The sequence below is a fragment of the Rhinichthys klamathensis genome, unplaced genomic scaffold (assembly GCF_029890125.1).
Source record: "Rhinichthys klamathensis goyatoka isolate OS25496 unplaced genomic scaffold, OSU_Roscu_1.1 h1tg000109l_1, whole genome shotgun sequence".
In the NCBI taxonomy this organism is placed as follows: domain Eukaryota; kingdom Metazoa; phylum Chordata; class Actinopteri; order Cypriniformes; family Leuciscidae; genus Rhinichthys; species Rhinichthys klamathensis.
Window position 1 is genome coordinate 4862501 of NW_026606647.1, and position 12582 is coordinate 4875082.

General features: G+C 37.4%; 1 protein-coding gene across 3 annotated transcripts in view; it reads right to left on the reverse strand.

The window, feature by feature from the left end:
* Nucleotides 1–11462, reverse strand: part of negr1 (neuronal growth regulator 1) — a 140121-nt gene extending 128659 nt beyond the window's left edge. Inside the window, exon 1 of one of the 3 annotated variants that reach the window (XM_056253996.1) lies at nucleotides 10938–11462. In XM_056253996.1, the coding sequence (XP_056109971.1) occupies nucleotides 10938–11107 (170 nt within the window). In that variant the 5' untranslated portion in view covers nucleotides 11108–11462. The remainder of the gene's footprint in view (nucleotides 1–10937) is intronic. The other 2 variants (XM_056253997.1, XM_056253998.1) reach the window with 2 other exon arrangements.
* Between the last annotated feature and the right edge of the window lie 1120 nt (nucleotides 11463–12582).

The following is a 12582-nucleotide window of genomic DNA, read 5'->3' on the forward strand; positions in this document are numbered from 1 at the left end:
ATATAGCCCATCGTATACATTATTGATGCAGTCAAAAACTCTACAACTGCTTTGCAACCAGGCCAAAAGCTTTGGCTCAGTTTGGCTAAGGAAATGTTATTGGGTATGGGAAGGAATGAAGATGTATTTCTTCAGTTTATTTTAAATTCTATATTATACTAATAGTATTTCTAGTTACATTAAGGCTAAAGCCAGGGGCGTCACTAGGCCCTTTTTAGGGGGGCTTCAGCCCCCCTAAACTTCTGCCAAGCCCCCCTAAAAATGTGAGATTAATGTAGGCTACACAAATTCGTGTTCGCTTCAGTCTTGTTATAATCAGATTCAGCACGTTCTCAATCCACAGCTGCGCCGTGCAGAGAGCACGTCAGAAACAGAGGACAGGGTGTGTGTGTTCATTTGTGTGTTCATCTGAGCCTCATTGGTCTGTCACTGCTCGTCAATGTCAGAGACGACCAATCAAATCAAAGTAGGCGGGCTTTATGTTCACAGACGCTGCTGAGCGCGAATTTTAACAGTGCGACACGACCATTTTTTAGAGTCTATGGATTCGACGCGGACGGTCAAGTGCGAGATAAGATGTAAGTAGCTAAACTTAACATTTCATATTTTACTTTTTTAAGGTCATAAATGTTAAACGAATGACAAAAAATAATCAGGCAAACTAATATAGTTTTGTCTAATTTCGCCATTTTGAACTGAAAATAGGCCTATACACTCATGTAACTCATGTAATGTAATAATTAGTTTACAAGAAACATTAACAAAGCCGTTTTCATCATGTTAGGCACAAGATTAATAATGAATGTGTACATATTGAGAATATAATACAAATTGTAGCCTTTAGTAAATTAAAAAAGCTCAGCTTTAGGAGGGGAAGAGAAAGGGAGGAAGAGACTGAGAAAAAAAGGAAGAGTGATGGAGATGAGAAGAGAGGAGGTATTGACAAATAATCTGCCCACTGACATGGTTTTAAAGCTATTTCTTATCCTTTTTTTTTTGGTCTTCAAACGTCTTGAAATGCACATATCAGAAATAAAAAATTTGAACCCCCTACCAATCTCAAATTTAGGACCTCTGTGATTATAAAGCCCTGTCTACGGCCCTGTATTAGGCATAAGATCAATAATAAATGTGTAGCCTACATATTTTGAATGCATTTAATAAACTTAATTACCTTTAGTAGCTTTCAGTAAATAAACGCGTCTGAGAAAATGATTCATAGGCAAAATCAACCTATCAGTTGACCCTATGTTTACTTTCTTCACTGACAGACAAAAATGAAAAGCCTATATCAGTCAAAGCTCAGCTTTAGGAGGGGAAGAGACAGGGCAAGAGAAAAACAAAGAGAAAAAAAGTGATGCTGCTGATGAGGAGAGAAAAATTGTCAGCTGCCCACTATCCAAGATTTTTGACCTTCAGAGCATCTTAAAATGCACATATGTAGATCAGAGAAATCAAAATTTTCTCGGGGAGACCCCGAACCCCCCTATTTGCCCTGCCTCACATTTGGGACCACAGGTATTATAAAACCGTGCCTTTGCATCGTAATGAAAATGGTTAATAGTGATCTTTAGATCCTAAACTAAAGTGTTACCTTTTTTTATAATTTGTTTAAAAATCATATTGGGGGCTTAGCCCCCCTAAAATGAAAATCCTAGTGACGCCCCTGGCTAAAGCAGAGTGCTCTTGGTAATATTGTATATCCTGTCAAAACATACATTAGCCTAATCATTGCCATTGCATTTGTATTTTTCAAAGATGTCAGGGAAAAATGCAAAAATATTTGTTTTTCCAAACATTTTGGAGCAATTTGTTATATATTTGTAGCCTAATTTTGAAATATAACATTAAAGAGTAGGCCTATATTTGATGTGATGAATTGCTCTGTCATTTATCAGATTTACCAATTGTTATAATTTCAATTTTTGCTGGTTAATTATGAACAATGGGTAAAATTGGGGGCGGGGATAGGCAGGGGCGGGGCTCCATTTAGGCTCCTCCCCTAACCGCATGTGATCTCACTCCAAGCTTTTGATAAAACTTGAGAACCCTGCAGAACATGTGATGTGACCAGCTCTGCGTTAAGGATGCGTCTCTCCTCTTCTCCACTAAGTAACAGAGATATTGCATTTATAATCCATATTGTTAGATCTTTTTTTATTGCTATTATAACTTCGATACAAAAACAGACAATATTGTGTAAAATATATCACAATATAAACTTTTTATTTATGGAACTGTTGTATAAAATCCCTATCACATTTGCACTCATGCTATTCGGAATAAAAACAGCACTTGATATTGTGTTTATTACTCGTGTGGTATATCATATAGGCCTATGAGACAAAAACTCATACAGGGGCATGATTACCCTGATACCTTTTAGGGGCATTCTAACTGCATTCTATAGACCTTATGCACCAGAGAAACAAGGGCGCCGCCATCTTTAGAATATTGTCTTTGAACTTCCGTTTTTGCGGTCACTCTGCATATCTCTATAGCATTGCTGTCCAGGATTAATTAGCTTTTTAAGTGGATTTACTTAATGTAAAGTTAACATGAAGATTGTAATGTTTAAAGCAGATGTCTTAACAAATGTCAGTAGACCGGGAAGATTTTAAAACGAGACGTCCATTCATAAATAGGCAAGATCGCTGTGAAAATAGAGACCGGAAGACAAAAGACAACGAGCGCAGCAGCGCTGAAAAGGGACGGGGCTACATAAGGTCTATAGGCTTTATCACCCAGTGAGTTGTTGCCCTGCATCATGTTCATCACCAATTAACTATATAAAATGCAAGACGAACTACGTAGGTCTGGGGTGGTGCCTTAATTATTTCAACGCATTATTTTTCAATAACTAAATAATTAAATTAACGACATTAAACAACATTAAAGCTATCCCATGACTTTATAACACTTTTTCCTTTTGACATTGTGAAGGGCTCATCCTGTCCACTTATGCTACTTTTGTCCATCGTAAACAAATATTTTTACGTAAACAAACGGAAGAGACACACTGTAACTCTAAACTCAATTCTGTGTATTTCTTCCCAGATGCTGACACATCCCACTCCCTCATCATCTGCAGAGAGAAACTGCCACTCAATTACACCAAAATAATGGACTAAAGGCATCATAGAATATTATGAAGATTTTTCACTGGAACTTGTACTGCGTCCAAAATCGAATACTTCCCTACCCTAGACCTATAGTATTCAAAAACAATAGTAAGAGTAGTATGTCCGAATCTATAGTATTCGAAATTCAGTAGACAAAAAGTAGGCCTACCTGAATGACTTACTACTTATGACGAGATTCTGAAGTGCGCATTTCACTTTACTATCCCATGAGGCCACAGGAGAGGATTTATTATGAATGGCAGTGTAGCGATGCAACTGACGCTGGTTGGTCACAAGCAATGTTATTATAGTTTTGCATTTTTAAAATAGCTTTTATTTTAATATCATTTTCAAATTTCCTATCAATTTCAGTTTAGTTTTAGATAGTTTTAGTTTAGTGTTTATTTTGTGAACACATTTCTATTTAGTTTTTATATATTTGGTTTCAGTTTAATTTTTTTTTTTTTTTTGTGGTGGGGTCGGGCCAGTAGAAAAAATCCAGAGAAAGTCATGAGAGGGCGCTGAGTATTACATGATGTCATATCTCTTAATAGTGGACACGAGAAAGTAAAAAATGGCGGACGTGGAATGGAGACATCAAGGGATATACGACCATTATGTATAAGTGTATTCAACTTCCCCCATGGTTTACAGTTGAAAACGCAAACAAAAATCACAATGTGTATAGCTATATGGAATCGCAATACTTGTAGAATCGCAATTCCAAGAAATGACTTCTATTGTACGGACGAAAACAGACTGAAACATTACCTTCTTTTGTGTTCCACAGAAGAATGTAAGTCTTGCATGTTTGGAACGAGAGTGAGTAAACGATGACAGAATTATCATTTTTGGGTGAACTAACCCATTATCCAAGAAAATCATGTAGCACACAAGCGTCATCCAACTGACACAATAGAAGCCTATCCACAATGTGTGAAAATGGAAAGCATTGTGAGTTTGTTTTTATGACTATATTCTCAGCACAGCACTTAAATAATTGCAGTTTGAGTACTCTGCTTTTAGCACAATTTCATTAATGGCCTTTTAAAGAGTCTCAAGCTGTTTATAGAGGTACCAAACACCTTTAAAGCATTAGAGAACTGACAAAAAAAGAAACGTTGGGTGATCCAAAAAGTTAAAAGTAGTGAGCTAGTACAAATTAAATGGCATTGTTCATGTTGGTTGGGTTTTGACAGCTGCAATTAAAATTCTCATGTTCTTGAAGGAAACCAGGCGCTGCCATCTCTCAAGAGGCAACTGCTTTCATTTCATAAATAAGCTCACTTCCCATCAGCTAATATTGTGTCATAATGCCAATCCTCTCTGGTTCTGACAAATGGAAAATGCAACATTACACGACCTATTAAGCAAGCGCGAAAACAATGCGAGATATGCAACGCATGAAAAAAAACGTTTGGAAGAACTGACGGGCATCTTAGCAGCTGACAGTCAGTGATGATGGTGTGGCATTCCCAGTCTGAGCAAGGCCTCCAGTCTGCCAAGAATGCAGAGGCAAAGCTGTTGAGATGATTGATGACACGCCTCCACTGGCCCTCTCTTCCCTGCTGACATGCACTCACAACCCAACACTTTTCACTGCTAATTGGACAACCTTGCAAATTCCTTCTCTGAGACTGTGGTCCACTAAATTAGCCACTGATAACTGCCCAGAATTGGTTCAATTTATGAACGTCCAGAACTGTCATGCTGGTAAGGTGTCACTCGCACCGCAGAGGCTGTTGAATAAACCTGTGTCAGGCATGTAATTTCCGAGACGAGTTTGTTTCTCATTAGATTTCAATTTTGATGTTTTGATCAAGCTTGCGGGTGACAGTTCATTTAAAGTGTAGTTAGGTTGAACTTGGTTTGAAATGGTGAAATAGGTGTTTTTGTTCCTAATGAGTCCCAGAAGACACAAATCACATAGCGGCCATAAATGGGGCATCACATGATCTACTTTTGCTTGTTTGATTAGTTTGAATCACATTCTAATTGTGTTTTTATCTGATAAGATTCAAGTAAAACAGATTAAGCTATATATATATATATATAAATTGATAATGTGAATATAGCATTTTAAATTCAGATTTAAAAATAGTAACTGGAAGATCTATAGTGTTTTCAACATGATACAGCCCTATGCTTTTCACAGACACTAACAAAGTAAAACTGCAACAGCCATCCAGCCAGAAAAATCTAGGTCTGTTATGTAACACTAATGTGGTCAATGGCTATTAAAATTTTTAAAAACTACCAGACTCAGTGAAGCTTTGTCAATCTTCTTAGCAGAAAGCTAACAACACACTCACAGATACTTAAAATATTTGAAAACATGACCTTCTAATCTGTCTAAGGCATTTGAACTCTACAGGAACTCTCAGGAGCTTTACAGGCTCAATTGTTAAAAGTATTGTGCTAGAAACTAAGTTAAATGGGTTCGGTTCGCAGGAAACCCACGTGCTGATTAAAAGTTTGAATACACTGGAAGTAGCTTCAGATAAAAGCGTCTGCAATATAAATACAATTCATTCTTGGAAAATTACACTGACTATCAAGCTTGTAGTTACATCTAAGATTGCTCAACTTTATGGTTCCAGTAGCAGCAAAAAATCTAAATCAAAATACAACAATTTGGCAGCTGAAATAGGAATCGGTTAAATAAATAATCCCTATAAAAGGGCCCAATCATCCAGAATATTACATTTTTTCCATTATACAAGGGAAACTGAAATCAACATGGCCTTACATCAAGCAATTTTTGATTTCTTTGTTGGCAAACACAGTGATATGTCACATTAAGCTCTCAGAGGGGGAAAGAAAGCCTAAATGCTATTGATCTGCTTCACTGCTTTGTATTCCATTCACTAATAATTACCAATGCAGTCCCTCCAATTACTCGGCTCTACTTAACATTTACAGCCACATGCAATCCACACACATTGATTCATTATGCAAATGACAGGGACTAATTTAAGGCTTGCTTACATGACTCCATTTAAAAACCTGCAGCCATGGCAATGCACTGTGCACAATTGAATTGAGAGACAATTTCCTTTTAATGCTGAACAGAGAACATTACAAACATTTAAACCATTTGTCGACAGACAGATTGACAGATGATTGAAGGACAGACGGACGGACGGATGGAAGGACGGATAGATCTCCTCAGCTGAAACTCAATACTTTTCCATATAGTATGGAGCCAATGAGAAATGAGCCTTCAATATTAACAGTGAATGAGGTGAGGACTGATGATAGGATTACTGTTAAGGTGAACTGCGCAGGTCTGTATGCTCTCCAGTTTGAGAGTAGAGTGGGTGTCTAGCACCTGAGGGACAAAGAAGCTTATCTGGTATCTAGTGAGCCTGCTTCATCAAAAGCCATGAAAATCAGTGACAGGTTGAGGAGAAGGGAGGTTAAATCTACTTAAAAGGCACTACTGTTTTTTCAGAAGTGCTTCAGGTATAATTGCTTTGAAGATAACCATTATCTGGTAGCAATGATTATTTTTTTCTGCATATTTTATCCAGAGACTCAAGACTTCTCCCACAACTGGGAAAGGGGGCTTCTTTAGGAATATTCCATTAAATTGTTGCAATTATATTGCCATAGCACAGAACTGGAAAATGGAATACACATTTACTCTGTCGCAAAGTAACAACTAAACTAAATGTTTTCATATTTACTACATTCCTTCAGTGCCTTCAACATAGAAAAAACAACAACACGAATATTACAATCTTATATCTTGCCTTCTGGTATTCGTGGCTGGTAATTGTCAGATACCTGATACCTTAAGTTCTGGCCTGGTTTCTAATAGCTGTATCACCTTTAATATCCTCTCTCTATTACAAGAGCAAAATTTCACGAGTTTCACACTTACATATAATAAGATAGAGTAAAGGATATGCGTATCTGGAGTGCTGTCCGAGGGGAGGGCTCCGAGCACGGAATTTGGCCCGAACCCAGAGTACTCCCCCATCCCAGGTTTGGGATAGGACTAGTAAGTGAGGAGATGGGGTGGTGGAGGGATGCTGGAAAACTGTCATAGAACAGCGGTAAAAACTGCTGTATACCTCCTGATGTTGATTGAGTTGACTGGATGAGCTCCTCCCATGACGATTAGATTAATTATCTGAACGCGCTTCTCCCGCACTTTGTTAATAAAACATCATGAAATATCACACAGAATTTGGTTGACCAATATATCACCTCAGCCGATATTTGGTATTTTTGTAAATTTATCTGTTTGGCCGATGTGTCGGAAGTGGGACTTTTATTTTGACGGTGCCGAGAACGCCAGCACATGAGTACACCGCGCTCCCATTCTCCATCTTCATTAGTTTGCTGTCTCTGTTTAACAGTTTTTTTTCTAATACGTAGTTAGAGAGAACTGTTAAATAGAAAGTAAATGGTATACAAAAAAAGTATTATAGAGTTTCCTTTTATATTATTAATAATAGATAGGCAAACACTATAATACTTTCTCATTTATCGTCATCATTCAGCAAATACGCATTTATATTATTTAAATAAATCTTTAAGTCTAGGCTATATAAAAACGTATTTTCGCAAACCCTGCAGGCTTAGTCGAATCCAGCTGTGAAATCTTCTGAAGTGTACATTTGTAACCTGCACGATCTAATGTATTCTTTGAAATAAGCACACTTTAAAACCTTGATTTCAAGCAATGCAACACTATATTTAGTTGTCATATTCATGTCATTTTTACTGTATGCTGCATGTAAAATGAGTGTTACCTTGTCTTTATTTGAAAAATAAGATTCCCAGAGTGCACAAACTTACCAGATATACTGAGTTCCCTGTTGGTAACAGCTTACTTTCTTTGTATTCATATTTTTTAAACAATTTATTTTTATGAAAAATACTGTAATAGGATTACAGAATCAAGAAGTTGCCATCTAAAGTATAAGACTGTTTATTTATTTTGAATTCATTTTCAAATTATTTATTTTTAATTTTTTAAATATTAAATAAAATAAATATAAACATAACCTATGAGCCATCTGCCAGCCTTCTCGCTAAGATATCGGCATCGGTCATTAAAAAAACAATATCGGTCGACCATTACACAGAATTTAGTTTGACACCTTGGCACACTAAATATTGAAGCTAAAAATCTATTATCATGAGCTATTCTTTACTTAATTTAAGAACGGCATGATTATTGTGATGTTAAGCTGTATCACTGTCATCATATCTGTAGAATATGTTAATATATTGCAGCCAAATTGAAAATATTAAATGTAGGAACATTGGCACAAAGTCAAGAACCATTTAAGGAAGATCACAGTCATAATTTATGCTCTTCAGCTCAGGAGAACAACAATGCCAAGGATAAAGACAGATTAGATACACTCTAAGAAGTCATTAACATTTTAAATCCAAAACACTCCTTAATAAATGATTAAATTTGTGAGCAAAGGAGTTGCCTGTAAACATATTTTTCTATCTATGAGATCTACCAGTACTGTATGCCTATAGCCTACTGACACGATTGATACAATTCATCTGAAATAACTGTACATCGGCAAAACAGCAATATTTCTACCACACCCATTAAATATTTTAGAGAGTTGCTGTTCAAGTCAATAATAAAACAGAGTAGATAAAACAGAGGAGAAAACGTCACATCCTTGGTAACATCCTTGGGATTAATCTGACAGTAAGAGGTGTGGCCTGAGGAGAAAAGGAACAGGTTCCCACCCACGGCTCGAAGATGCACTGATGCTGGTTAAAGTACAGGCACTAAGCATTCACAGACCACTGACATTCTCTGGACATCTGGGACAGTCATGAATCATTACAGCCCTATTCACAGTACACAATAGCTTCCCATTACATTTTTTTTTACCCAATTCTGAGATACAATAATGTTGTCACATTGAAATTACTTGGCATAAGTGCCTTCACATCTGAAAATGTAACAACAATAGTTACAAGAAACATTCTAGGGTGTACTTTAGTTAAAGCGAAAAGTCTAAGATAACAATCGAGGCTTTAATGGGGGAAAAAACAGCAAGGTGCACAACTGATGTATGAATAGCCTTCTAACAGCCTAACCAATTGAGGAAGTTGACCGTTACTTAAGCCAAGCAAACAATTTTATGGCAAGAGGTGAACAAAGGCTGCTGGTCCATAATTATTTTGCCATAGCTTGAGAAAATCAACACAGATAATACGAAAACCTTTAGGCTGCCTAAGAACTGAAATATCGAATGGACCAGATAAAGGTGTTTATAAAGGGGTTATGAACAATTTATGAACCAATAGCTCTTTTGAGTCGGATCTTTTCAATGAATTGGTTTAACCGAATCAATAAACCAGCCTCTACGATTAGGCTAGTTCACCAATCGGACTGAATCTGTTCGAGCAGAAACTCTTTGAACCAATAACAATCTCTGTCGTCTTGTAGCCTACATGCCCGATTCGTAATGAGTTGAGACTTTTTTTTATACAGTATATGGCTGAGACCCGATGAGTCAGCTGACAGTTTGATTTCATAAATAATATTTTATATAAAAAAAATGCAGAAACATTTTTCAGCTGAGAGATGTAAATGAAATGTAATAATACAAATACTATTTCGGTTCTAGGTTCTAAATCACTTAGGCTGAGTGTTTGAATCTTGGCTGCAACAAACTGAACTGAACACAAACATCCACGTGAATAAAAATAAATATCAGAAAACCACATTAAAGAACAACATACTTTTTGGAACGTTTTAGCGCGCGCAACATGCTATGCCAGCGTGAGGAGAACAACGTGATTACGAACTTACATAAAGTATTGCTAAATGGACTTTTTGAACAGGTTCACTGAAACTGATTCAAAAGAGCCGATTCGCAGAAACGAGTCGGACTTCCCATCACTTTTCCCACCACTAGTGGTCCTGTGCTAAAAATGTGTGCTAAAATATAGGCTATTTGGAAATAAAAATGGAAACAAGATAAGTTTGCATAGCGAGTCAAAATTACACCACAAATATGACGCATATAAAATCGGTCATATAATGTTTTAAATGGTTTTGCAGTTGTACCAATAAGTGAACGTTTGGATCAATTCTTAAGAACGCAAATGCACAATGATCAATGGGGGAATCAGTCCATTTCTGATATTGTGAATAGCCATTTTGTTTAAATTTGATCATAATATCAAGCAGCAAATGACGAGAATGGAGTTATGAAACTTAAAAAATAAACTTAAGAGTCAGACAATTGCATATAGCTACCGTCAGACACACCCATGAAAAAAATATTTCAATCAACTTGGACGGGTTCAATTTCATTATAACATGTTTTAGTCACAACGTGTGACTCAAATTCATCATTTAAAACCCGTGTGCAACTTCTCTATCTTTATTTTTTTTTTCCAGGACGCAAACATCCGCGAGGTTCATTCGGACGGTGGGAATCATGAATGACTTCATTGTAATTGTGCAAAGTGTTCCGCTTGGCGGGGTTTACAAAACTCTACCCCCTTCCCCAGCTCCTTATGCAACCCCTTATAGAGACAATCTGTACCCTACACTTCAATATCTATGATTGAGCCAGTGCATCTCCCAAACTAAAATATATGCCCATCTCGGTAAAAAAAAAGAAAAAAAGCACCATAGTCACAACCTGTTCTGGTCAGTATGGGAACCAGCAGGGATTGTGACCCAAATGAAAGTGACGGAGCGGCACTGGGGAGATCTGCCGAGTGTTGTTTACAAAACTGAGAGCAGAGCGACCGATGCAGGTGCCAGGCAAGTTTAGTTTGAACACTTCTACAGTGACTTGAGTCTCCTACCTGAGCAGCGCGGTGTCTCCCTGTCTGCTGACCACACTCTCGCTGGACGCATAGTCCACAGTTTGTCCTGCGGGCAAACACGATGGTAAAAAGCAGCAAAGACTAAGAATTATAGCGGTGAGCCACTGACCGGAGACGCACGCATCCTGCACTGCAATCATTATGTCCATCACCGCCGAATGGAGTCCGATCCGCGCCGTTATCAAAAATACAAATAGGCTACAAATATCTGGATGAAAATATATTAATCCTTCGCGAAAACCCCGAGAAATGGCGTTCCGTGTAGTTTCCCAGATTTGTTTTGATCAGAACCAGACCGCGGGAGGAAGTCGACTCTCCAGTGGCTTGCACACCATCTAGTGAGGAAATGGGAAACGGGAGCAGAGCTAGCAGCAGACAACCCCCCGGCTCTGATCCTGTTGCCATGCGGCCGTTTCCCAGGCAACCTGTTCCCTGTAGCTCGTGATGGAGCAGTTAAGCGGGTGGTTATTCTTGATACGGCAATACTATTTAAAAGAGTGAGTTTTGACCACCCGAGGTTTAACGTCCTGGAACCTCAAGACGTCCTCCTGCAAACACGCACTTTGTTTTAGGATTAGCCTATTGCGTGTAACGTCTCGAAAACGAGTCATTGAAAAGGGCGAGATTTAAAATGACAGGGGTCAGGTCTTGTTTGTGTCATCAGTGGCCCGTGCAGCCCTGCAATAGGCTGCTATTCATTATCAGTAGGCTATAGCTTGAAATATTTCATAGTTTTCTCTTTATAGCACGTGGTTTTTGGCTTAAAAATTAAACAAAAATGTCCTTAAATGAACCATTTCATACAGGCCTATGATATTGATATTACACAACACCAAAAATAGCTGAGCCCACACTGTAAAAAACAAAAAACAAAAACAAATCCTGTCTCGTTACAGAAAAAATAGAGAGGAATTTAAGTTCATCACAAGTATTAATTTATTTATTTTTTTTACAAGCTGAGGTGAATATTATAGCCTACTACAATGTGCACATAGTGCCATGAACACAATTAAAAAACACCATGGTAAACCACATGAACATTTAACAACATAAGACGTAACATAAAACATGTGCATAAGTGATAACAAAAAACTAAGTGGAAACATAATTATTCAAATTAAAACCCATCAAATGTGAAGTGTCTCAGGGACTTTGGCGTATGTCAGTTTAAAGCTACTACCATTTTGAAAGTGCATCGAGATTGTAAAATTAAGCCTGTGTGTGAATAAAAGCCTAAATTCAAGTGATCGAGTCTCATCAGAAAATTTGGACTAAACTGCTTAATTCATATGGATTCGTTTTATGATCTCTTTATGAACCTTTTGAAGCGTCAGTGGTAGTTTACAGTGGTAGGCTAGTTTATCATGGGTCTTAATGACATTGTATGTCAACAACAGAATATATGGAAGCATTGTCTGCCTTTTAAATGAGGATAAACTACTTAGTTTTTGGTAATCAATACACACAATTAGTCTATATATTTTCATTTTGTTATTTTCATTTAGAATTTTTTCCCTGCCGTCCGTGACCCAATCACTACAGACTTGCGGCACCATTGAGAAAGCAAGCCACTGCTACAGAACAAAGGAAAAAGTGCTTGAAGGAAAAATCATTCACAGCTAAA